Raw genomic sequence first — 25,160 nt, 5'->3', positions numbered from 1 at the left:
GCATGAGCAGCATCATAAAAGAAAAGCTATTAAAACAGAAGAGGAAATTTAAGACTCATCTTCAATTCCTCTTTCCTTCACTTCCCTATCCTATTCATGAAAAAATCTTCTTGACTGCCTCAACAAGTACATTAAGAATCCATGCCCTTCTCAACTTCACCACTGCTCCTTTCCCAGTAAAAGTCACCATCATCTCCTCCCACGTTACCCAGTCATTTCCTGTTGCCACTTTTCACCTCATGATGTCACGTTTCACCTCAACTCCTGACAACCTATTTTCAGTATGTAGCCAGAGTGATCACTGTAATGTCCTTTCCTTGGTTAAAACCCTCTAGTGACCTCTCATCTTATTCCATAACTTAGAATAAAAATCCAGACTCTTCCTAGGTCTTCCAGTCATGTAATTTGCATTAATGTCACCACCAACCCCACCATACATGCCCCTTCCTTAGGCTTTCTGTCCAAACATACACCAATGTATGTTCCCCTGGCTGCTTATAGTGTCCTCCCTTTATACCCTCTACTCTTGCTGATTTCTCTGAAACATTCTTCCCTCAGTTCTTTAGGCAAATGTCACTGCTTGGGAGGCTTTGATCCTCATTAACTTAAATTGCCTCCCTTCCATGTACTCATTGTCCGTCCAACACACCTCACTCTTTAGTTTCTTCATGTACTTAACTAAAATTACCTTATTTGTTCATTGTCTTTTACCCTAGAGTGTAAGGCCTTTGTACACTGCTGTATCCATAGTACCTATGACAAGTTGAGATGCTTAGTGATTTTTTTTTTTTTGATGGAGTCTTGCTCTGTCGCTTCCCAGGCTGGAGTGCAGTGGCGCTGATCTCCACTCACTGTAAGCTCCACCTCCCGGGTCTGTGCCATTCTCCCCTGCCTCCCAAGTAGCTGGGACTGGCTACAGGCTCTCACCACTGTGACTCAGCTAATTCTTTTTTGTATTTTTATAGAGACAGGGTTTCACTGTGTTAGCCAGGATGATCTCGATCTCCTGACCTCGTGATCCACCCGCCTTGGCCTCCCAAAGTGCTGGGATTACAGGCGTGAGCCGCCGCACCCGGCCGTGAATATTTGTTAAATTATTGCATGATGTGTGATAATAGGCAAGATAAGCAATATAATAGTGGGTGAAAAATAGAAAAATTGGCAGTAGAATTGAACAGTACTTCCACTCCCTTATAGAAATTTAGCATGTAGGAAATTAATAGTTGCGGGAGAAAGATGGTCACAGGAAATAGTAACATAAAGATAACAGTGGTCTTAGGGGTCTTGGGTTTTAATTCTGACTCAGCCATCTAACTTGAAGAAAGTTAACCTAATCCAACCTTTAGTTTTCTTCATATGTGAAATCAGGAAAGCGATATCTCCTGGATGTTGGATGTACATACTTGTGCATTTCTGTAGGTAAGGTCCTGCTGCCTTCTCTCCCTTGTCCTCCTTTCTTTGGCATAGACACTTTAATGATAAGTGTTTTATGCCAGGCCCAAGATTTCAAAAGCGGTTCAAATTCCAATGTCAATTTAGATGTGTAAAATACCTCACACAGTGAAAGGTACATAGAAAGTGAACAGTAGATGTTAGTTTCTTTCACTTGCGGTCTTTAGGCTGGCTAATTCTATATTTAACTTCAAATCTTCCTCAGGATTCTCAGAACCATACTTTCTTGCTATTAGAATACATTCCTGCTTTTTCTTAAACCATAAACTCCTAAGAGTATTTTCTCTATGACATTTATCATAATGATTTATTCATAGCTGGTGTTCTATAAATGTTTGTTTAAAATTTAGCATGCATTTGTTAAGTGCCTATTATGTGCAGTGCATGGAGTTAAACACAGAAAGCAAAGTAAAGGAAGTGGAAAGACATAGTCTAGCTATATGGTAGGAAAATTTTGCTCACTTTTGAAGAGATGAAGGTATATTTAATAAGATAGAATTTATAAAAATAAAAAGACATTGGCACCCTGAAATGTATAAAATGAATGTGGAAAGGAAAGGAAAAAAGAAAAAATAAGTTACCAAGACATCCGATAAAATCTTACTATGCAAAATAGATGAAGATTTGATAGAAATATGTATGGTCATAACACGATTCTGCTTGATAGATAGTTGGAGAGGAGAAGCAGTTCACACATGAAGGAGTGGTGATAGAAAACCTGTATGAAGAATATATAGTATTTCTAGCAATTAAAGAAACCTAGCTCAGACATCTCCAAAGTACGTTTATTCAGTAAAAAATTCACTCAAGAAACATCATGTGGTGCAAAAAAGCATGAGCACAAAAAGCATGTAGGGTAAAAGCAATAAAAACAAATCAGGTTCTAAACCCAGCTTTTTTACTTCCAGGCCAACTTTTTTTTTTTTTTTTTTTTTTTAATAATAGACTCTTTTATTTTTAGACTCTAAAGCCTCAACTTTTAGGTTGAGTAGAAGGTATAGAGATTTCCCTTATGTATCTGCCCCTGCATACTCACAGCCTCCCATACCATCAAAATCCCATGCCAGATTGATAATATTAGTTACAATTGATAAACCTATGTTGACCCATCATTATCACCCAAAGTCCATTAGGATTCACTCTTGGTGCTGTACATTCAGTGCATTTTGATAAATGTATAATGACATGTATCCACCATTATAGCATCATGCAGAGTAGTTTCACTCTCATAAAAATACACTCTGTGCCTACTCATTCCTCCCTCCCCCTAGCCCCTGGCAACCACTAATCTTTTTACTGTCTCCATAGTTGTGCCTTTTCCAGAATATCATATAGTTGGAATTATGTAGCCTTTTCAGATTAGCTTTTTCTCTCTCAGCAATATGCATTTAAGGTTCCTCATATCTTTTCATGGCTTGATAGCTCATTTCTTCTTAGATCTGAATAATATTCTTTTGTCTGGATATCCCACAGTTTATCTATTCACCTGTCGAAGGACATCTTGGTTATTTCGAAGTTTTAGCAAATAAAGCTCTTAAAAACATTGATCAAGCCAGCTTTTTGTTCCTTGCCTGGCATTTAACTTCTCTGAGACTCAGTTTCCTCATCTGTAAAATTGAACTGATATTTTCTAAAGATTCTGAGGTTTGAAATTCTGTCATTATCTACATAAAAGTCATGAAATCTTATGTGAATAACTGTGAACAACTCAAGTATGCCTGTATTGCTGGTGACATTAAAGGTTGATAAAGCCTTTCTGGTAGAACACAGTTTGGTCCTATATAACATAAATTATAATCTACCTGCACTTACTCTTTGATCAGATCATTCTGTTTTGGGTGTTAGACTTCACATAACTCCAAATGGAGGTGAGAAAATAAGATTTTTTTAAACAAAGATTTTTATAGCAGGGTAATTTATAAAAGCCAAATAGACACAACTATGGGGACAATTCTAATGCCCAGTAATGGCGAAATACAAAGTAAATTATATCAGGGCAGGGACCATGACTATTCTGACCAATGTGTACCTAGCACTTTACTCACTGTGGTGTTCTAAATATTTGTTGTATTAAAAAGACTGAATAAGAGAATTTAAGAAAAATAGAAGAGTTTTTACTGAATACACAGAGATCATAGGGGATGGCATCCTATTCCTCTCTTTGTTGCTTTGCATCTCTCATTGCCACACTCAGCTGTGCCAGCTGTTACCTGCTGGAGTCTGTACTCTCCCCCTTTACTGATCCCAGTGCAGTGCTTAGATGTAGGCACTACACTGATATAGCAGCCATGACAGGTAAACTTCTCACTTGGGAAAGAAAATTAACATGGTTGTAAAGGAGCTAATGCAAGAGTGACCGTACGTCCCAGTTTTGCGGAGACAGTCTTGGCTCATGCCTGATGTCTCAGTGCAAATCTCACTAGCATTCTCCTTTCATTCTCAAAGGTATCCCAGTTTGGACAGTAGGTCACCATTTAGCTGAGGGTCTGATTTTCTGTTTACTTAAGTGCTGTATGTGCTATAGTTGGGAAACATTTTCTTTTTATGTCAATTCAGTTTACTTAAACATTTCCTTAACACTCAGTAGATATAAGGAACATCTTAAATCTGCTGTGAAATACAAAGAAAAATAAGACAAGGCCACTGCCACTGAAGAATTTCATATTAAGTAATGCTTTTTCAAACTCTCTAGCTTACCTTAACGGTAACTCATAGCCTCATGGGAGCTAGAAGTGCTCCTAGACCCAAGCTTCTGCCCTGACCCCATTCACTTAGAGGACGTCTATCTGGCTCGTCTCTGACTACAAGTCCCCCTCTCCTGTGGTACTCAATGAAATGTTTGCATACAAGAACCTGTGCCCCTACCACACCCAACTCAGGGTATCTGGGATAATGGAATTCCTTGCCCAAACATGTTTGAGCTTGCTTTCAGGGCCCATGTGGATCTCTTCCTTGGACACATGCACACAAGGCCCTTTACAGTGCCAGATAAGCTAGGACTGGGAGAGGGCCAGGCTAGTGTCAACAGCTACACAGTAAGCTCCCTGCAGTCTTACGTGTTCTGAAATTCAAGAATTCTAATTTTGTACCTGGACTTCCAGGTAATTTTGAATGTGTATTTCTCAAAGTAGAAGAATAGAACAGATTTTATGTAGTAATGTATTAGCTTGACTTACTGCTTTTAGGTGTTTAGAGACATGGTATCTGGGCCTTCATTTTCATTCTTGCCATGGACCCCACAAATATTAGAGGCAGGCTGTTTAGAGTAAAACTTAAAATCCTTAGCATGACCTTAGCGTGAGGTCCTACATAATCTGCTCCTGCCCTCCACCCTACTCCACTTAGCTGTACCTGCTTCTTCACTGTTCCAAAACACCCCAGGCACACTCCCATCTCCATTGCACTTGCAGCTCCCTCTTGGAATGGTTTTTCCCTAGGTTGCCACATGGTCTCTTTCCTCGTGACCTTCAGGTCTGTCCCCCTCTTGACCCCCCAAATCATTATCTTATCAGTGAGGCCTTGCCTGGATAGTCTTTCTAAGATTTTACCTGTCCCCCAAACATTGTCTCCTTTACTGCCTTATTAACTTCCCTTAAGACACATCAGTATCAGAAAGCCAGAAGTAGTAAAAAACTAAATTAGCTTTTTCTCCTAAATGTCTTTCTTTTAAAACTCCTTAAATACTGAGGCCATTTTTCCTTAAAAATTATTTTAGTTCTTAATATCTTAAAATTATCCGTATACCCACTTTGAAGAGTTAAATAGTTCTAAGGCTAGTTACTTAAATCAGCAGCCAGTCCTCCGACCCTGCCATTCGTTTCAGGGATAACTATTTCCAGTTCTATTGGATGATTTGTTTAGTATTTCCCATTGTGTCTAAATAACATGCTTATGTTGCTACGTTCTAACTTCAATTTTGGGCCTTACTTATTTTCCACTGTACAGGATGAGATGTAAGCCCTCTCTTTCCAGTGTCACACCCTGTGCATGCACACACCCATGCAGCTCTCCCCTTCTCAGTATGATGAAATCGTACTTTTTGGTTTTATCAAGATTTGATATTTTCAACTGTAAGCACTAGTCCTAGCTGAGCTCCATAGTACACCGTGATTACTTTTCCTTCCTTTGCAATGTTTTATTCTCATGCTGCTACTAAAACATACCTGAGACTGGGGAATTTATAAAGGAAAGAGGTTTAATTGATTCACAGTTCCACATGGCCGGGGGTTGGCGGGGGTGCTCACAATCACGGTGGAAGGCAAATGAGGAGAAGAGTCATGTCTTATATGGCAGCAGGCAAGAAGGCATGTGCAGGAGAACTGCCCTTTATAAAACCATCAGATCTTGTGAGACTTAATCACTATCATGAAAACAGCATGGGAAAGACCTGCCCCCATGATTCAGTTATCTCCCATGACGTGGGAATTATGGGAACTGCAATTCAAGATGAGATTTGGGTGGAGACGTATCCAAACTGTATCACTAGGTTTTTATCATCAATTTTACCCAAGACTATATCAGTTATATATATCTTTTTTCAGTATATTCAGTCATCTATATTCTGCAGTTTTCTTTTTCTTGAAAAAAACCTCTCATAGAGTCTTTTAAAATCTGAATGATTGTTCTCAGGTCAGCTAGAGTTTAACTGAAACCACAGAGATAGCTCTAAGATTTGTTTACCCTCAAAACAGCATTTGGGCAGTGGTTACAGATTATTAATACTATTGTTGTTGTTTTTAAAATAATACTATTTGACCAAATCATGAAAACAACTGTTCACTGTGGATTTATCAGTGGTTCCCTTTTATGTGTCATAATCAAGATACCTTTTATTAAAAAAATACACAATGCATTCTTTATTTGTTTTACATGGAACATATTACGGATTACTGAAACAATCTGAATATATTGATGTATATATAGTTTTTTTTATCTTATTATGTCTTTATAGGCTCTCAAAATTAGAGAGATGTGTAATTGCCCACCACTGTCTAAACCAGACCCTCGATTACTATTCAAACTCAGCATGGAGCATTTTCTTGAAGAATCAGAGAAAGAAGACCTAAATATCACAAAGAAACAGAAAATGGATACTCGTCCCGTTCAAAAACAGGAGCAAATACCATTAACATACGTAGTTGAGAAAAGAACTGGCAGTTGAATTAAAATTTATGAGACACAAGATATATGAAGAATGTTGCAATCCTTATCATTTTATGTTACTTTTTAAAAAATGATGTTTGAAGTGAAGAAAAAAAAAGGATATTCAGGGTCAAATCATGTATATTACAGATATTATCTAAATTCTTCTAGAATTTATTTTTCATGAAATATTGATATATTTTAATCTATGTTAAAATATCTTGAATGAGGAAAATGTCACAGAATAAATTTATATTATACATTTTACTCTGTCTTCTACTTGCTTTTGATTTAGAAGGCAGACCCCTAGTGGATGAGAAATGAGCACATACAGTAGTTTTTATTGTAGAGAAGGTTTCAACTGAGCCTAAACTGGATTTTTAAGTCTGGGTGGTTTTGATGAAGTAGGAAACAGTCTGAAGCTATCTTTTTGCAGGAAATAGTTTGCACTGGGGTGGCATTATGTGGAAAAGGGGGCCTCAGGATAGAGAATGTCCTTGTCTTCACCTGTGGATGACTGGAGAAAATGCTACTGGCAGAAGCCATTTTCTTTTTTTTCTTCTTTTTTTTTTTTTTATTATACTTTAAGTTCTAGGGTACATGTGCATAACGTGCAGGTTTGTTACATATGTATACTTGTGCCATGTTGGCGTGCTGCACCCATCAACTCGTCAGCACCCATCAACTCGTCATTTACATCAGGTATAACTCCCAGTGCAATCCCTCCCCCCTCCTCCCTCCCCCCTCCCCATGATAGGCCCCGGTGTGTGATGTTCCCCTTCCTGAGTCCAAGTGATCTCATTGTTCAGTTCCCGCCTGTGAGTGAGAACATGCGGTGTTTGGTTTTCTGTTCTTGTGATAGTTTGCTAAGAATGATGGTTTCCAGCTGCATCCATGTCCCTACAAAGGACACAAACTCATCCTTTTTTATGGCTGCATAGTATTCCATGGTGTATATGTGCCACATTTTCATAGGGAGGCAAAAGAAGTACAGTTAGCGGTTCAGATGACAAAGCAAGAAACAGAACTGGGAAGAGGGCATTTCCACAGAGACACAGCATGTTCCTGGTACACTGAAGTCTTAACAAGGTTGTGTCATTTGATTGCTCCATGAGATTACCATTTGGGAATCTCTGGGGTTCCCAGAGAAGAAAAAGAGGCAAAGGCAAGGCACTGTCCCATCAAAAGAGGCTGAGGCAAGGCGCTGTCCCCAAGTTGACCTTCCTGAGCAGCGGATATCAACAAGGGGACTGGAGGAAAACGACAAGAGAAGCAGCACAAGATACACCCCCAGTGGTGCCCAGAACTTGCTGCATTATATAAATGTGGAAATACGAGTTATTTAATATTTGTATTCCCAAACTAGTGAAGTCTAGTTATGCTTAGGTTATATTTCTAAGAAGGACATTTTTCTTGAAATACATTATATTAAATAAATATTTTCTTAGAGAATTAAAGAGGAAAGGGTCTACTTTGTATTGTGTACCTACTATGAACGGGGCCCTGTATTTATCTTTATTCCATAGCCCTACTAGTTTTTATTATTCTCGCTTTACAATGACAAATAGGCTTGGAGAAGTTACATATATATATATATATACCCAATGTCTCTCACCTAGATAGAACAAAGCTGAATCTGTCTGACTACAAATCTGTCCATTTTTTCACTCTCAGATATCTAAGACTAAGCTATCAAGACAAGGAACAAGCTATTCTCAGTTGTTCATTAGCTTCCCCACATATGGCTTCAATATAAGTAAAAATCTCATAATTATGAAATCAGGGACCACTTGTGTTTTCTGCAGGTTGATTTTATAGGTTCTCCTCTCAGACCCTTCTATCAAAATTGACATGAAAAGCTGAAGATGAGGCAATGTAGGAGAGTAGAACCTCTCCCCCTGCCTGTGAAAGCCTGTGAAATCTCATTTGGGATGTGTCCTGACACTATTAAATCCTCTTAGACAAAATATCTAGATGTTAAGAAGACAAGTTCAGAGGCTGTTTATGTTTCTCAGGGCTTATTATACATTACTTGTAAGGAATTTCCTGATCTGCACATAAGACAACATTGGTCATAAAGAGGTTTACATTAACTATTCTCCATATAATCATTTTTTACACGCCTTGTGATTGGAGTATTGTAAAAGGCACTCCATAACACATAAAGACACTTGGAGAATGTCACCTAAAGGTAAACAGTAAAACACAGCATTAGATTTTCCTGCAGATTTCCTAAGAAAACAATGTAGCAAAGACCTATTCTTCTTCCATCCCATTGTCACTTCTAATAGTGTTGTTCAGACTTGCTAGAAACATATATAAGTTGACACCATGTCAGAAAGAGCAGAGATAATATCTTTATAGTATATGAAAAAGACTTTTTTTAACCAGTGGAATCAAATGTAAAAGGAATGTTACAGTTCAGTTCAATGTTTTAGAAGAAATTAAATAGCAGTTGAAATACAAGATGTGTGTGTGTGTATGTGTGTGTGTATATATATATATTTAATTTTATATGGAAATAAGCTCTATGTTCTACACTTAGTTGCAGAACTACTTTGTTCATGTCAATACTTTTCATGTGCCTATAGGATTTAGATGATAGGCTGGTTAACTTAGTTGTTAGGAGCATGATGCTAATAAATCCAAGACACAAACTCAACGTGATCTTCTCTATAATTCAGATAGTGTGAGACTATCCTCTAAAACTGAAGGACAGCATATATATTTACTGCTATATACTTATAATGCTTTGCACATTATAGGCATTCAACTAACATTTTATTGACACTGTACAATAATCATCTGTTCAAAGGATTGAAAAAAAGGAGAAACAATCATACTCTGTAAAATCTCTGCTTCTGTAGTTATGGAACCCTGGACAAGTCACATAAACTCTCCAACCTTCATTTCTTAATTGTAAAATGGGGACCATTTTACAATCCTAGCTTGACCAATGACCAAGTGAAATGATATACTTAAAGCATTTAACACAAAGTTTAGAGCTGCAAATGTAATAAAAATTGTTACCATATACTGAATGCATACTTTGTACTGTTAGTCCATTTTCACACTGCTATAAAGACACACCCGAGACTGGGTAATTTATAAAGAAAAGGGATTTAATTGACTCACAGTTCCACATGGCTGGGGAGGCCTCAGGAATCTCACAATCATGGCGGAAGGGGAAGAGGCATGTCTCACATGGTGGCAGGCAAGAAAGAGCGAGCAAGAGCAGGGAAAACTCCCCCTTAAAACCATCAGATATGGTGAGAACTCACTGATTATCAGGAGAACCGCATGGAGGAAACTGCCCCCATGATTCAATCACTTACCTTTCTTGACACATGGGGATTACAATTTGAAATGACATTTGGGTGGGGACACAGAGTCAAACCATATCAACTATGCATGGTGCTAAGCATTTTTCAAGCACTGTCGAACCACACAGTGACCCTATTTATTGTAGGCATTCTATTCTACTATGCCCTGTTATCATGAAACTGAAGTTTAGAGGGTAAGGGAAGTTGCTCAAGGTTACATGGTGTATTTCTTAAGGTTTTTTACTTGCAAGAACAGAGAAACCAACAGAAACCCAACCAAGAAAATTTGTTGCCTCAACCTAACAGAAAAGCCCAGAAGTATGCTGCTTCAGGCACAGTTTAATCCAGGGGCTCATGATAATTGTCAGAGCAAGGGCTCTTTTCTTTGCAATCTTTCTCAGCTGTTCCCTGGTGATATCAAGATGGCTGCCAGCAGCTCCCAGGGTTGCATGCTTTCACATCCAGCTGGATGTGTGACTGACTCACACCCCAACTATTGAAGCAAAGCCTTTAACACTCTAACTGCACCCCTGAAGCAATCGCCTGGCAGGGGATGGCATTATCTCGATTGGCTTGGACTTATCAGGATCCACCATTGGAGCTGAGCATGGGTACGAGTCAATACCACTCAAAGAGAATGACTACTGCATGGTGGGAGATATGCAACCACAGGGCTTACGAAGTAAGTGCCAGAACTAGAATTAAAACCTAATGTTTATCCTTTCAGTAGGCAAAGAAACAAGATAGATCCCTTGAGAATTTTATCTGAAATGACATTTAATCTGATAAAAAAAGTAGCTTAAATTTTATATTGATATGATAGCAGATTTTCATTAGCATATTTGCTTTACTATTTACAAGGTTTTTTTGTTTGTTTTGTCTTGTTTTGTACTGAATTATATCCTCAAAACCAGCCTATGAAATTGAAAGGACAAATGGCATTATTTACTCATAGGGGAGAAAACTAAAGCTTGGAGGAATTAGGCAAGTGATCCAAGTATGCATTCAAGTAAATGGCTGAAATGGGATTGGAACTAAGGAATTCACTGATTTGTAATCCAGTGTTCTTTCTGCAATACTGCATTCTTTGGAAAGGGAGCTGTTACCTCCACTTACCTGGAAACTGAAGCTCAAAAATATTAGTCAATGTGTGTCCAGCACTACTCACCTCTCAATGGCAGAACTGGTTCAAACCCTCTCATCTTCTGACTCCAAAGTCCGTCCTCTTCCTCCATGTACTGCCACTTCCTTGAACAAATCTCATATAGGAAGTGAGGATGAAAAATGTGCACTTCCCTCCACCCTTCACTTGTGAATAGCAGGGCGAATACTTCTTTTTCCCTTATTTAAAAGCACCCGTTTTAATAGTCTATGACAGATGGTAAAAATATCCATTTTAAGCATAGGTATACATGTGAAGGATGAAATTCCTGTTAATCACCTCGTAACATGGCATGTTTTGTTTTAGTTCGCGTGTGTGTGTGTGTGTGTGTGTGTGTGTGTGTGTGTGTGTTTGATTAACCTAACTCAACCAGGCACAGTGGCTCACGTCTGTTATCCCAACACTTTGGGAGGCCGATCACTTGAGGTCAGGAGTTTGAGACCAGCCTGGCCAACATGGTGAAACCTTGTCTCTATTAAAAATCCAAAAATTAGCCAGGTGTGGTTATGATGGCAGGTGCCTGTAATCCCAGTTACTCGGGAGACTGAGACAGGAGAATCACTTGAGCCCAGGAGAGGCAGAGGTTACAGTGAGCCGAGATCATGCCACTATACTCTAGCCTGAGCGACAGAGCAAGACTCAGTCTCAATACTACTACTACTAATAATAATTAACCTAACTCTATTAATCCATTACGGCTCCTTGTGGTCTGGAGATTGTTCCTGATTTCCTTCAATTTCTACATTCTAATGTTTAAATCTGGCGAAATAAGGCCAGTCTTTTCCTGGAATCACCAATCCATTCGCCAGATGATGGACTGGGAAAATGGGAATTAGTATTTGTTGAGCCCTACTGAGGCAAGATTCTACAACTTCTCCCTCCTTTTAATCTTCACAGCAACCCTGTGAGGCATGTTTTATTCTCCTAATTTACAGATAAGAGAATGGGGGTTCACAGGACTGTGTAACTTTACCGAGGTCACACAGTAGTCCAGGACTTTAGCTAGGTCTGTGAGACTCAAAGGCTTTCACTGTCTTTAATACGCCTCCCTTCACACACAAGAAATGAGAGCAATTGGCAGGGCAATGTGGGAAACATTTATTTAGGATCTTTGCTTTGTTCGCATGCCTAGAGCATTTATCCTGCTCCATAGTCCCTGAAACTTTCCATGATCTCATCTCTCAACACCAGCTCCCTTTGCAATGAGCCAATCAACTAACTAAAAGGTATTCATGAAACAGGCCCAGCAGCCTCAGGAACATACAGTTGACCCTTGGCGACACAGAGGTTAGGACACTTTTTGGACCCTAATAGCTACCTAAAGTCACATGGGCCACCAGCTTTGACTTGAGCTCATCACAATGAACCAACTCCTTCTCCCAGGGGGAACTATTAGGTTGGTGCGAAAGTAATTGCTTTTTTTTTTTTTTTTGTCATTACCTTTAAATGGCACTTTTTAAAAGGCAATTACTTTTGCATAAACCTATAGTTTAGGAAACCACTGAGGATTCAAGGTCAGAAGATCTGAGTTCACATCCTGCCTTCCTTACCTGCTGTGAGATCCACCAAGTCACTAAGCCTCTCGAAAGCTCAGTTTATCGTCACCTGTATGTTGTGGCAATGGAAAGAGCTGTATTACTGCAGCTACCCCATTGTGCTGCAAGCTGGCTATTGTCCTGAAAGCTCCTTGAGGGCAGGAGCTCTTTCATCCTCATCTTTTTCATCCACACTCCACAGGAAAGCTTGATACTTTATTGGTGATTCCTAGGCTCTGGATTGGGAATGACCCTAAAAGCCACCATGAAGTAGAAGTTTGACTCAGAAATCAAAGTCCAGGCATAAAGTGATATTTACATGCGTGTGACAGCTTGTCCGGGAAGAGAAGTTTATTGAACAGCCAGAACAGATTGCAGAGTTAGCGCTCAACAGCTTCATCCAGCACACAGAAATCTTTCGGAGCTGAAATGTGAAGGAAACGCAGGCTGGGAAGACACACCAGTCTTGGGAAGCATGCTTGGTGGTGCTCAGACTTTCTCTGCAGAGTGTCCTTGGGTCAGACTGTTCTGGAGATGGGGTCATTAGGGCTTGGTAAGATCAAGTTCCTAACAATAAGAGCAGTAACAAAAGCAATAATAATGGCCACCATTCATTACTGAGACCTCTTACAAACCAAGCTCTGAAAGCACTTGACATGCAGTAGCTCGCTTGACTCCCGCAACAATTCTATGAAGCAGATAAAATTGTCCCATGTTATTTATGAATGAGGAAATCGAGCCCAGAGGGTCTGAGTGACTTGACTCAGACTTCCCAGGTAAGACTTACCTGGGCCTCGCAAGCTCTTGGGTCCCAGATGAAATGCCATTTGGAAGCATTAAGCATTGGGAGGTTGGCTCTGGCTGGCTGGATGGTTTGTAAAGCATGGCAATACAGTGCAGTGCGGGGAAATGTCATTTAAATTACTTTGTTTTCCTGGAACTACTTCCTCTCTTAACAAATCTTCTATAGCACCTGCCCATAGAGCACCCTGAGAAGGCAATGGGTTTATGCCTGTAGGGGCCTGGCACATGGTGATGGCCACTGCTAGCTGCTGCTCTTTGCTTCTTGCTTTGTGGTATATGCTCCACCTACTTCCACACGTGATTTACAAAGGAAAATTTGGGGGCCAAAGCCTGAGAGCATATTCACTTCTTGCCAGGACTGCATTTATTTAAGAGATTCTTTAGTAAGGCAGAGAACTTCAAGAGACAAGTATAAAAAAGGATTTTCATCAGTCTTTTGTTTTTTACTCAAGATAGCTTTAAGTAATAACCAGCCATTACCCACCTTGGATTTTCTGTCCTCTACTGGTGAGGTCTCTTTCTTTGAACTATTTCAAATGTCCCAGCATAGCTGGGGAGGCCCCCTCCCCACATCACCACTGACCTAAGAAGGACAGATAGCGCACCCATGGTCAAGCTCAGGGGCCACAATTGGTCACTGACTCACTTGAAGGGAACCGCCTCTCCCTCTTTTACCCATGATGTTGAAAAGTTGATTCAGGCTAAGTTTCTAAGCAAGACTTATGAAAAGTGCCAATGACAAAAATACAACAAAATAAAAACTATAAAGTTATATCAGGACCAAATATACCAAGGACGAGGGGAGGCCACATCTCAGATAAGATGAAGTAGTGAAGACAGATGAGGAAGAACTATTTTACTCCTATTCAGGATTGAGGCTGGCAGTCACACCTCCAGAGGGTACATTCTCCTGGAGTAACGCGTGAGTAACACTCCATGGGATTAGGCAATAAGATAGCCCTACCCAGGGTGTCTTTTTCTTCCAAGGAGCGTGACTATCAAGGTAGGGCATAATTGAAGGTGAACAGAAGTCCTAGGTGGAGAAGAGATGATCAGAGGGACCCCGGTTACTTTTTATGAAAGTTTATGATAATACTAGGCAATAGTAATAGTCAACATTTATGAAGCAGAAGGTGTTGGGAACTCTACTAAACACTTTGCATATGTTATCCAATAATGCTGTTGTTGCCCAGCTGTATTAGTCTGTTCTTGAATTGCTAAAAGAAATACCTGGACTAATTTCTGAAGAAACTATATTTAATTGGCTCATGATTCTCCAGGCTGTACGGGAAGCATGGTGGCATCAGCTTCTGGGAAGGCCTCAGGGAACTTAAAATCATGGCACAAGTGCAAAGGGGAGCAAGGCACCTCAGATGGTGGGAGCAGGGCGGGGGGGAGGTGCTACACACTTTTAAAACAACCAGATCTTGTGATAACTCACTCACTATCACGTGAACAGCACAGAGGGGATAGTGCTAAACCACTCATCAGAACCTGCCTCATGATCCAGTCACCTCCCACTGGGCCCCACCTCCAAAAAGGGGATTGGGGATTACATACAATTCGACATGAGATTTGGATGGGGACACAGATCCAAACCATATCACCAACCAACAGCCACTCTTCCTCTTCTTTTTCTGCAAACCGTCATTTTGTTTAGGTGGCAGTGTGCCCTGCCCGAGACATCATGAATGTCTAAGTCAATTATGTAATGCTATTCACCTAAGCCAGGACCAGGTCTAGGAACGGGTGTGTAGCTATATCTGATGAATAAGAAAGAAAGCAAAGTCAAGTACTTTCCAAGAATAGCGAATATTTTCCTCCCTGAGAAGAGAGAGGTCACAGAAAAGTCTGTTTTGCTTGTTTGTTTTTACCTATGTCTTTTATCCTTGCCTTCCAAATGTTGTGTGAAGATATGATGGGGGGGAAATCCCCGGGATACCAACCTAGAACCCGAGAACCCCAGTGGCACTGGGTTGCTGGGGTGGTGCTGGCACTGCCTGCCTCAAAACTTCTTGTGAAGTGAGATATTAAATGTCTTTATTATTTATGCCACTATTAATTTGGTATTCTCTTACTTGCACCTACAAGTTTTCCTACTGATAAAATAGTATTGGTTCTGTTTTATAATTGAGAAAACCAGGACTTAAAAAAATGAAATCCCTTCCTCTCTGTCACACAGCTCATAAGTGGGAAGGCCTAATAAGCTTTTGCTGCAACGATTCTGCCTGGATCCAAGTCTATACAGTCCAGAGGAATTACATTCCAGGGGCAATAGGTTGGTTCAATCAAGTAAGAAGAGCTCTTGACATTGGGCAGCCGAGTAGGGAGTTCTCAGTCATAGGAGAAGCTCAAGCAAAGATAAGACAGCCATTCATAAAGGTCACTGGAAGGAGAGCCAGGCTCTAAGTAGACAGGAGTCAGGAAGACGGACCGCGTGCGAGACGCAAATGTATCATAAATGTGCTCTGGAATAGAACCGCATGGGCACAAAGAATAGGCAAAAAAGAAACTGCAGTCTTGGCTAACCAGACTTCCAGTTTGGTGATGAGACAGTGCTTCAGACATCTGTGCTGCAGGAATGGGTTTGACAGTGCTGCTCCTGGACCACTGAGGGTGATGGCATGGTGAAGGGTAAGGATCAGGCCTGGATCTGCATGAAAGTCCCAGCTCTGGCCAGGTGCGGTGGCTCATGCCTATAATTTCAGCACTTTGGGAGACTGAGGCAGGTGGATCACTTGAGGTCAGGAGTTCAAGACCAGCTTGGGCAACATGGCAAAACCCTATCTCTACTAAAACTGCAAAAAGTAGCTGGGTGTGGTGCTGCACACCTGTAATCCCACCTGCTTGGGAGGCTGAGGCACAAGAATTGCTTGAACCTGGGAGGCAGAGGTTGCAGTGAGCCAAGATTGCACCACTGCACTCCAACCTGGGTGACAGAGTGAGACTCCATCTCAAAAATAAATAAATACATAAAATTAAAAATAAAAATAAATAAATAAAGAGAAAGTCCCAGCTTTGCTATTTCGTACCTGCCAACCTCAATTTCCCTCTTTCTCAAATGGGAATAATGGCCTCAGTGTACTTCCTGGGACTGCTGTGAAGAGTAAATGAGATGATCGTACACTTCTACAAACGTTTATGGAAGGCCTACTACATGCCTAGCCTTCTGTCAAGTCCTGATGTCTGTGTAAGCCGAAAGAATTTCACAAATTTAAAATATTAAGTATTATAATTTATTTTTAAAAATTGTCTAAGTCCTCTCTTCCTCCTACCTCACCAAGGAACTCCATCCATCTATTTTGAAATAAATTGAGCTCTCACCCAGGAAAATAGAAGAAATGGCTCCAACAGAGAGAGTTTCCAGCAAGACAAATCCCCAATGGCTTCTCCCTGCCACCGCTCAATAATGGTGTTTGCTATAAATCACAGAGCTTCTTTATCAAGTGCCTTGGAAGCGCTTGGGACTGATTTAGCCCTCGAGTGAGATTAATCACAAATTGCTGCTTTAGAAAGAGTGATGGGTGTGAATTAGAAGGTTCAGTGGAGATCATTCTGATTCACCCCGATTGCTATAGATAACTGGAGTTTACAGAACTAAGACCCTAAGTTTTTTAACATTTATCAGTTTGAGAAAAATTACTACATGTAAGAATAGATCTCTTTTCCCCAATAATGTCATAGTGGGATGGGGAAGGAACTAACATTTTTTTTTAAAGTACCTACTGTGGGTGCCAGACTCTATGCTTACACCATGTTTTTAATCCCCATAACAACTGCATGAGATAGGTCTGGCCATCCTCATTTTTCAGATAACAAAAGTGAGACCTACATCAGTGAAAAGACTTACGCAATGTTATGCAATGCCCAAATGGCTGAGATGAGAATAAAATTCAGGTCTGTGTGATTCCAAAGCCTTACCATGGAGCCTCTTGGATCATTGATGGCAGATTCCTGGCAGCACAGATCAACATAGATACAAAAAATAAATGAAAGGGACTTGCTGTGACTGCTGGCCAGCAATGATGCCTGCGACAGTCCCTTAAGACCCAGCTTTAATGACACTGTCCTGTGATAACCTTCTCTAACATCTCACTTTTCTTTTCATAAGATAGAGGATAAATATAGAGTGTAGCGGCCATGGAGGGGTACCACTCAGATCACTCTTCAAGTGAGTCCTCTGTGGAGTGCATGACTGACAAATGCTCTAGCTGCCACACCTTCAGACCCATAGTAACTGAATATAGCAGGGGCACTAGAGCTGGGCCATTCCTGCTGCACATGAGATGGTGTCATGGATGACTATTGCATGAGGACTCCCTGTTGACCTGGCCAAAACTTTCTTACAACTGCACTGTAGTCACAGCTCTTCCTACTTCCTTCTCCTTCTTTCCCACTCTCCTTTCTCGCATGTCAGACCCACATCATAGTCTGAAGGCTCTCCCTGCCTGCTCCTGATCCTCTCCTTTGTCATGCACAAGAGCTTCTCCAATACATCTCATGCACAGCTAATCCCATCTTGGTGTCTACTTCCTGAAGAATGCTAATGGAAAGACACGGTGACTCTGTTTCTCCAACCCACATGTCTGTCACCTGGGAAACAGATCAATTCTATGATATCATCTTGCAATGGAATACTATATGGCAGTCAAAAATGAATGAATTAGAGATATAGGTATCAACATGCATACATCTTAAAAACATGTTGAGCAAAAACAAAAATGTTGCAGAGTGATACCTACAGTATGTAACATTTATACAAAGTTTTAAAACTTGTGAAACAATGTCATATATAATTTGTAGATGAGTACATATGTGACAAAAGCATAAAAACACACTAAGGGCCGGGTGCAGTGGCTCACGCCTGTAATCCCAGAACTTTGGGAGGCTGAGGAGGGCAGATCACGAGGTCAGGAGATTGAAACCATCCTGGCCAACATGGTGAAACCTTGTCTCTACTAAAAATACAAAAATCAGCCGAATGTGGTGGCGCACGCCTGCAGTACCAGCTACTAGGAAGGCTGAGGCAGGAGAACCACTTGAACCCGGGAGGTGGAGGTTGCAGTGAGCTGAGATCACGCCACTGCACTCCAGCCTGGGCACAGAGAGAGACTCCGTCTCAAAACAGACAAACAAACAAACGAAAACAAACCAACAAAAAACCAAAAACACACTAATGAAAGATAAACCCAAATTCAGGAGAGAGGTTACCACTGAGGAGAAAAAGAAAAATGCAAACAGGTTTTGTATTTTAAACTGCGTGGTTGGTACACAGTTGTTCATAATACCTCTGCTTTTTATATGCCTGAAGTATTTCATAATAAAAATTTAAAACATATTAAATCATACCCAACAAATTGCCTCGAGTGAAAAATAATAAAATAATTTGAAATTGGCTATGTTCTGGGAAATTTCGGATATATGTTGTCACATGCCAGCAGTTGAGTCTTACTCTATTGTGGCTTTTACTGCACCAAATAGCAATTATTTATTTTTATGTTTGTTTCTATTCTCTTTCTCTCCCCAACCCTCACTGGACCACAAGCTCTAAGAAAAAAGACTCTCATCTCCTTATTTCTTAATCCCCAGTGGCTATGACAGTAGCCAGGGAGCAATATGTGTTTATTATGTTTTTAATAATCAGGAGAAGAGAAAACGGGGACTGGGGAGAGAGATGGCAGGTAGTGCAGACGGCAAAGCCTAAGTAATTATTTTTTCAATATAATCAAAAAAGCAGACGTTGTGCTTTTGTTTGAGCGCTGCTACGTATGGGCAATAGGTCTGCAGTGGGGCAGCTGGGGGCCAGGCCAGAGGGCCTGACGTGTTTGAGTTCCTGTTACAGTGGCAGCCACTTACATGTTTCAGGCAAAAAGTTTGGCATTATCCTCACAACTTGGAGAGTTCAGCATTATCACTGCTTTTCACAGATAAGGAAACTAACGCTCAGCGAATTTGAGAATGGCCAGAGCCACCCACCTGCTCATTAGCAGGGTCAGGTTCATATCAGACTCTCTGGTCCCACTTGTCCCCTGGGAGGCACTGCATCCAGGCACTGTATCTGCGTCACACAAGGCAAGCTGCGGATCTGCTGTGGGACCACTCACTCACGTATTCATGTATTCATTCATTGAACAACACCTGCATTCCAGGCACTACTGCGCCAGGCACTAGGATACAGTGATGAATGGCTCAGACTGACACCCACCACAAGGAAGCCCCAGCTACTGGGGGCTTAGATGCACAAATATGGCACTCCCTGCAGTCACAGACCAGTTATGGGACAGGCGCTGGTCAACCGGGCTGTGGTGGTAAAAGGAGGCAAAACATCACCCATGTAGAATGTCAAGGCTTCCTGGAAGAATGACCTCCAGATGAGACCCAGGTGAGGGTAGGTGGAGGGAAGACTGGAGCCTGTTTGGCAGGGGAGGAGGATTGTCCCTTTCAAGAAAGAGCAGCCTCTCTGAGGCCTGAAGATGAAAGAGCAGAGTGTCAGGGCTTCCCGTGACCGCCGCTTGTGCATTCTTCCCAAGAATCCCATTCATCTGCCTTCCAGGCTCTGAGTCCTTGGCTTCAGGGACCTCCCCTGGGCCCCGACATTGCTTCCACACAGACCTACCCACCCACATCTGTGTTAATCCAGGCCCTCCGAGAAGGCAGAAACCGAGACAGCATTAAACATGCAAGAAATCTGTTAGAGGAAATGCGTGTGGGGAAAAATGTGGAGACCGGGGGAGGCTGGAAAAGCCACAAGTCCACCATGCAGCCCTGACTCCCGGCGAAGGAGCAAGGGAGGGGAGAGGGGGATGGGGGAAGTGTTTTAGACAATCCTACGGAAACTTTGGCAGGGCTGTCTGGGAGTCCTGGAGCCAAGGTTGCCCACGAGAGGAGTCCCAAGTCTCTAGGAAGGGCCCTTCCTTATTATCCCTGCCCTGCTCCTCCATCGGCTGGGGGTGGCCAGGGGCAGTCAGGACAGTGTTTGTGCTGGATTTTGGAAAGCAGCTGTGGGAACCGCTGGGCAGTCATGCTCCCTGAAGCTAGGTATCTGAGAAGAGTATTCTCCATGGCCACCACATTCCCCTAGGTTTGGTATCCCTCCACATCTGGCTTCTGCTTCAGCCCCTGTTCCTGGGCTCTGCCAAGGGAAACAGTCCTGAGAAAAGGTGGCATCGCGTAGTGGTGAGGGGCACAGCTTTGCAGCAGCCCCCATTTCTGCCACTGACCATGGGTATCATGGGCAAGGCACTGAACCCCCCAGTTTCCTCGTGGGAAAGTGTGGATAATAACGGTTCCTGTCTCCTAAGGTTGTGACAGAAGTACATGAATTAAAACACACGGTAAGTGCCCAATAGATGGTACCTATTATTATTTTAATAGATCCGTTTTTGATTTAGGGGGCATTGCAATGCATTGGTTTGATGAGGCTGCATCAAAATGTAAAAGCCCTGTACTCCCACCGCTGCTGCGTGCCAAATATACCTACACCTCGCTCTGTCCTGAATCCTTCACCATCTTTCCACGAAGCTGCTCCTGATCCTGAGGCTTGGTTTGGGGTCCTCCTCTGAGCCTGTAGCCTCCCTTTCCCACGGAACTTTTTACAATGATTGGTTGCATGTTTTGTTGTTGTTGTTTTCATTTCTTGCAATAAACTGAGAGTTCCTGTGGGAGTGAGGACGATGTCTTGTTTCCTGCCGCATCATCAGTGCCTACATGTTGGCTGACCCCTGCCCTAGCCAGGCTCAAACCCAGGGCCACTCTCTAGGGTCATGCAGGGCACTTGCCTGAGAGGAGAGGGGGACTGCAGTCCACCTTGTGACTGGGTGACCAGTGGTGGGCTCAGGGGCTGTGCTTGCCTGAAGGAGGCACAGTGTTCTAGTTCGCATTCACACAACATTGCTTACAGCTTGTCATGCGAGTTTCTGATGGACTGCACCTGTCCAGAGGCGGGTACTTTTCTTATTTGATAAAGATACCGTATTGGTTAACAACAGCTCAGCCAATAACCCAGGCTGAGAATGTGAGGCACCAGCATAGTGCCTCACACTGTGTCAGCTACTGCTGCAAACTTCTGGAAAGGCTTCGATGAGCTCTTCTGAGTCTGTTTCTGCCTTAGCAACATGATGGGTTAGATTCAAGTTTCTAAGGTCCTCTCCTGCCCCGATATGCAGTGATTAGAGGAAGCATGGTGTTTGGATACTGCTGAGGTGTGAGGGCAAGGGTTGCCAGATACGGAGTTTAGGATGGTCGCATCCTCTCCTGGGCTCGGGTTAGCTTTGCCCATCACCCTGGTCAGTTCTCACCTTCTCCTCCAAGGAGCCTGCCTGAGCAAGCCCACATCCATCGTATTTGCTTTGTACTTTATATTTTATTAGGTCCTTTGATATATTACTTCCTTTAATTCTCACAGCAACCTAGTGCTATATCTTGGTGTTATATTGATGCTATGTCTGATAGATGAGGGAAAAGGAACTCAGAGAAGTTAAATAACATTCACAAGGCCACACAGCTAGTACAAGGCCAAGTTCAGGCTCAAACACAAGTCTAGGCAGAATTCCTACCCTTTTATGCTGCTTATAGTTTTTCTCTGCATTGCATATTTCTCTGTTTCTGGCCCCATTTTGAATATAAAAACCTCAAGAACAGGGGACATGATCCCACTTCATTCCATTCTCTCCCAAACACATCATGCACACAGTAAGTGCTGTCTAAATGCTGTCCGAGTAATAGTGGAAATCCTTGATGTGCAATCACATCATATGTCAAGCCCCGGGAAGGACCTGTACAAACACAGACCTCAGTGTATACACGACAATACACACACTGATGTCTTCCATGCATACACACGATACAGCTGGTATGATACCTTTAAGGAAGCATCTCTAATTAAACGACGAAAATCCTGTTCTGCCTGTGCCTGCTTGGCAGTTGTGGATCGGTGCCCAGAGCACTTTGCTTCCACATTTCTGCAGTGTGTTCTTCCCTGCTCTTCAACTCTCCTCTTCACAGCCCAGGCTCTGCACCTCCTGTCCTTTAGTATCTGGTCTTCCTTGACCCCTATGGCTGGATACAGGATCCATTTGCTTGGAGCTGTGAGCTCAGCTTCTCTCATGCAAACCTTCCTATCTCTTCCTAGCTTTGGGGCATTCACCCACAATCTTGGAGACCCAGCTCCACAAATGGTCCCGGTGGACAACCCCACAGCCTGTCTCAGATTCTCAAACTCTACTGAAACACATGGCAAGGACATGTACAGAATTCATATATCTGTGATGCCATGGACTCACACAGGTGGGTCCACATGGCCATCCACATCTGTACGTGTCCACCAGGCCAAGTGCAGAGACACAGATGCACATTTTTGCCCATGGAGATAGAAGCAGCATTCACATGCAAACCCATTTATGCATGCAGATTGTGCCCAGGCCATAGATACATGTACACACAGACTCTCAAGCATGCATATGACCTTATGCATGTGAGACTCAGTATGTGGGTGCGCATACCCCTTAGAATGTGGATACCAGTGTATGCAAACACCATATGCCTTGAACATGAAGATTTACACACAGCCATGGAAGGGCCAGGAAGGCAGCCTTAGCCTCATTCTCCCCGGGTGCCACACTCGAACAGATTTCATCACAGATCATGGCCTTTCAAAGACACAGGTTCACACCTTCTCCTTGGAGCCAGCTCTTCCCTTGTCAAGTTGTCTGGCCCTAGGAAGGTGACGGAGCTTATGTCTAGGAGTCCCCAGGCACTCATACGACGACCTGTCAGCTCCGCACTCAGCTACTCCTCTCACCAGGAACTCTCTGCTCTCGGTGGGGAAGGCACTAAGGCTCAAGGTAATTAAATCTCTCTCTTTTCACTTCAGCAACATTGATCTGTGCAGGGACACACTCTGACTCCAAAGGAACAAAGCTTTTAATTTCTTGGCTGGAATACACTGTTCTTAGACTTGTTTCATATGTGAGACATAGGAGTGAAAATTACAGCATACTTTCTCATCTGCAGAGCATGATATTGCTTATGAAGGACTTTTTCACCATTTCATTTGAGTCTTAAAATCATCCTATGAGGTTGATAGTATATAAACCACCCCCATTTTACAGACAAGGAAGCTGAGGTTACAGCAATAAGAACAACAGTTGTCCCTGACTTCCTACTATGTGTCAGGCACGGTTTTAAGTTCTGTACATGTTTCAGTTCTTTCAGTCCTTACAATAACACTCGGGTATGTCTGTCTTCATCCCTGTTTTACAGAGGAGGAAACTGAAGCACATAGGTCAAATGAACAGCCTGAGGTTACCTACTTAGTAAACAGTCTGGCCAAGTTGTATGCTGTTAAAGTTAAAGAGATTTAATGTGGGCTCTTTGTCTTCTGGGTGAAAATCTAAACAATGGCTCCCCATATTCTGACCACTGCTGACCACGTATCTGATTTTCTTGCATCATTAATTCCACCTTTGAAAGACTTCATCCAATACAAACACTATTCATTAAAAAAAAAAAAAACAAAACCCTGTATCGTGCCATTTTAATGAGACTTTTGAAGTTTTGAGAACAACTTGGGGATACCCTGAACCTCTAAAAATTGCTACTGGTTGAGATGCCTTGGGATTGAGGGTATCCAGACTAACACCTAGAATACAGAAAAGAATTTAGTTAAGGTACCTTCTCAGATCGACGTGGATCCCAATCCTGTCTCTGCCAATTACCCCCAGGGTCCTTGGGTAAGTAACATCACGCCTCTCAGCCTCAGTTGTTTGCCTGCAGCGTCAGATGGAAGTAATAGCACCCAGACTGCAGCATACAAGGGATAGCAGCATGATTGTGGATGCCTCACAATTCCTTGGAGTGAGGAGAGAAACATTTGTAATTGTCAGAAACATGATACAACTGGCAGAAGGATATGAAATCAGTTACATAAATTGTGAACTACATGTCAAAGTTCTATTTGTCCTGAGACAGGGTGAAAATCTGCGCATTTCTCATCAGAATAGAAAATAAAAACAGAAAAAAATCAGGAGCAGTTGGGAATAATTTAGCCACGGAGAGAGTTCAGCGCCTTCATCGGTACTCTTTGGGGTGCTCACAGAACCACCGTTGTTCATATCCACACTTGCTGGCTCCGCATCCTTTGACGTGTACCTTTCTGACCCTTTTTTAGCTGCTTAGTAGGCTAGCTGGGGTTGACTGTGGTTTTGTCCTTGGCTACTGTGATTATGTGAAAACAGCTTCAGACAGATTTTTCTCTTGCTTTCTCCTGGGCCATCCCTGAGTAGTGCTGGCCCTCCAAAGCCTTCATCTCTTCTGTGTCTCCATTTTTGCTTTCTCCCTTCTAACTACCCCTGCCTTTTCCTTACTTTTAATTGCTTCAAAAGAATGAGAGCAAGTTTCAATCACCGTAAAAGAAAGGACTAGACTCTAAGGCAGTGGTTTTCACTCTTTTTTGATCATATTCCTCTACTGGCAATAAAAATTTTGAGCTTCTAGTACCGATGTATATATATTTCTGTATTAACACAGTACACAGTTAACTTCTGTACTAGTATTTTCTTTCTAAAACATACAGAAGTGGACATTTTTAAGATGAAGTTTTAAAAAGCGTGAGATAAAAATAAATAGTAATTTAAAATAATTTATTAATGGAAGAAAAATGCTTGCTTACACGGAAGACTCTTTTAAGTACCCAGCCCACTGGGATAACCAGTGAACCTCTAGCTGATACAGAAGGTTTTCATA

At 42.0% G+C, this 25,160-nt stretch overlaps 1 protein-coding gene across 6 annotated transcripts in view; it reads left to right on the top strand.

Annotated features, from left to right (window-relative positions):
- The window catches only part of OMA1 (OMA1 zinc metallopeptidase), a 288,829-nt gene that overhangs the window by 60,426 nt on the left and 203,243 nt on the right, over positions 1–25,160 (top strand). For 5 of the 6 annotated variants that reach the window (XR_001900990.3, XM_009209474.3, XM_009209469.4 and 2 more), the window contains one exon: positions 6,404–6,861. The exons of the other annotated variant lie outside the window; for it this stretch is intronic. Coding sequence is in view for 4 of the 5 variants with exons in the window: in XM_009209474.3 (XP_009207738.1) it covers positions 6,404–6,613 (210 nt within the window). In the remaining variant the exon portion in view is untranslated. Of the gene's footprint in view, positions 1–6,403; positions 6,862–25,160 lie in introns of those variants that run through there. 6 annotated transcript variants of the gene reach the window in all.

Source organism: Papio anubis, chromosome 1 (genome assembly GCF_008728515.1).
Source record: "Papio anubis isolate 15944 chromosome 1, Panubis1.0, whole genome shotgun sequence".
Classification (NCBI taxonomy): Eukaryota; Metazoa; Chordata; class Mammalia; order Primates; family Cercopithecidae; genus Papio; species Papio anubis.
Note: the sequence above shows the minus strand (reverse complement) of the source record. Positions and strands in the feature narration are given on the sequence as shown.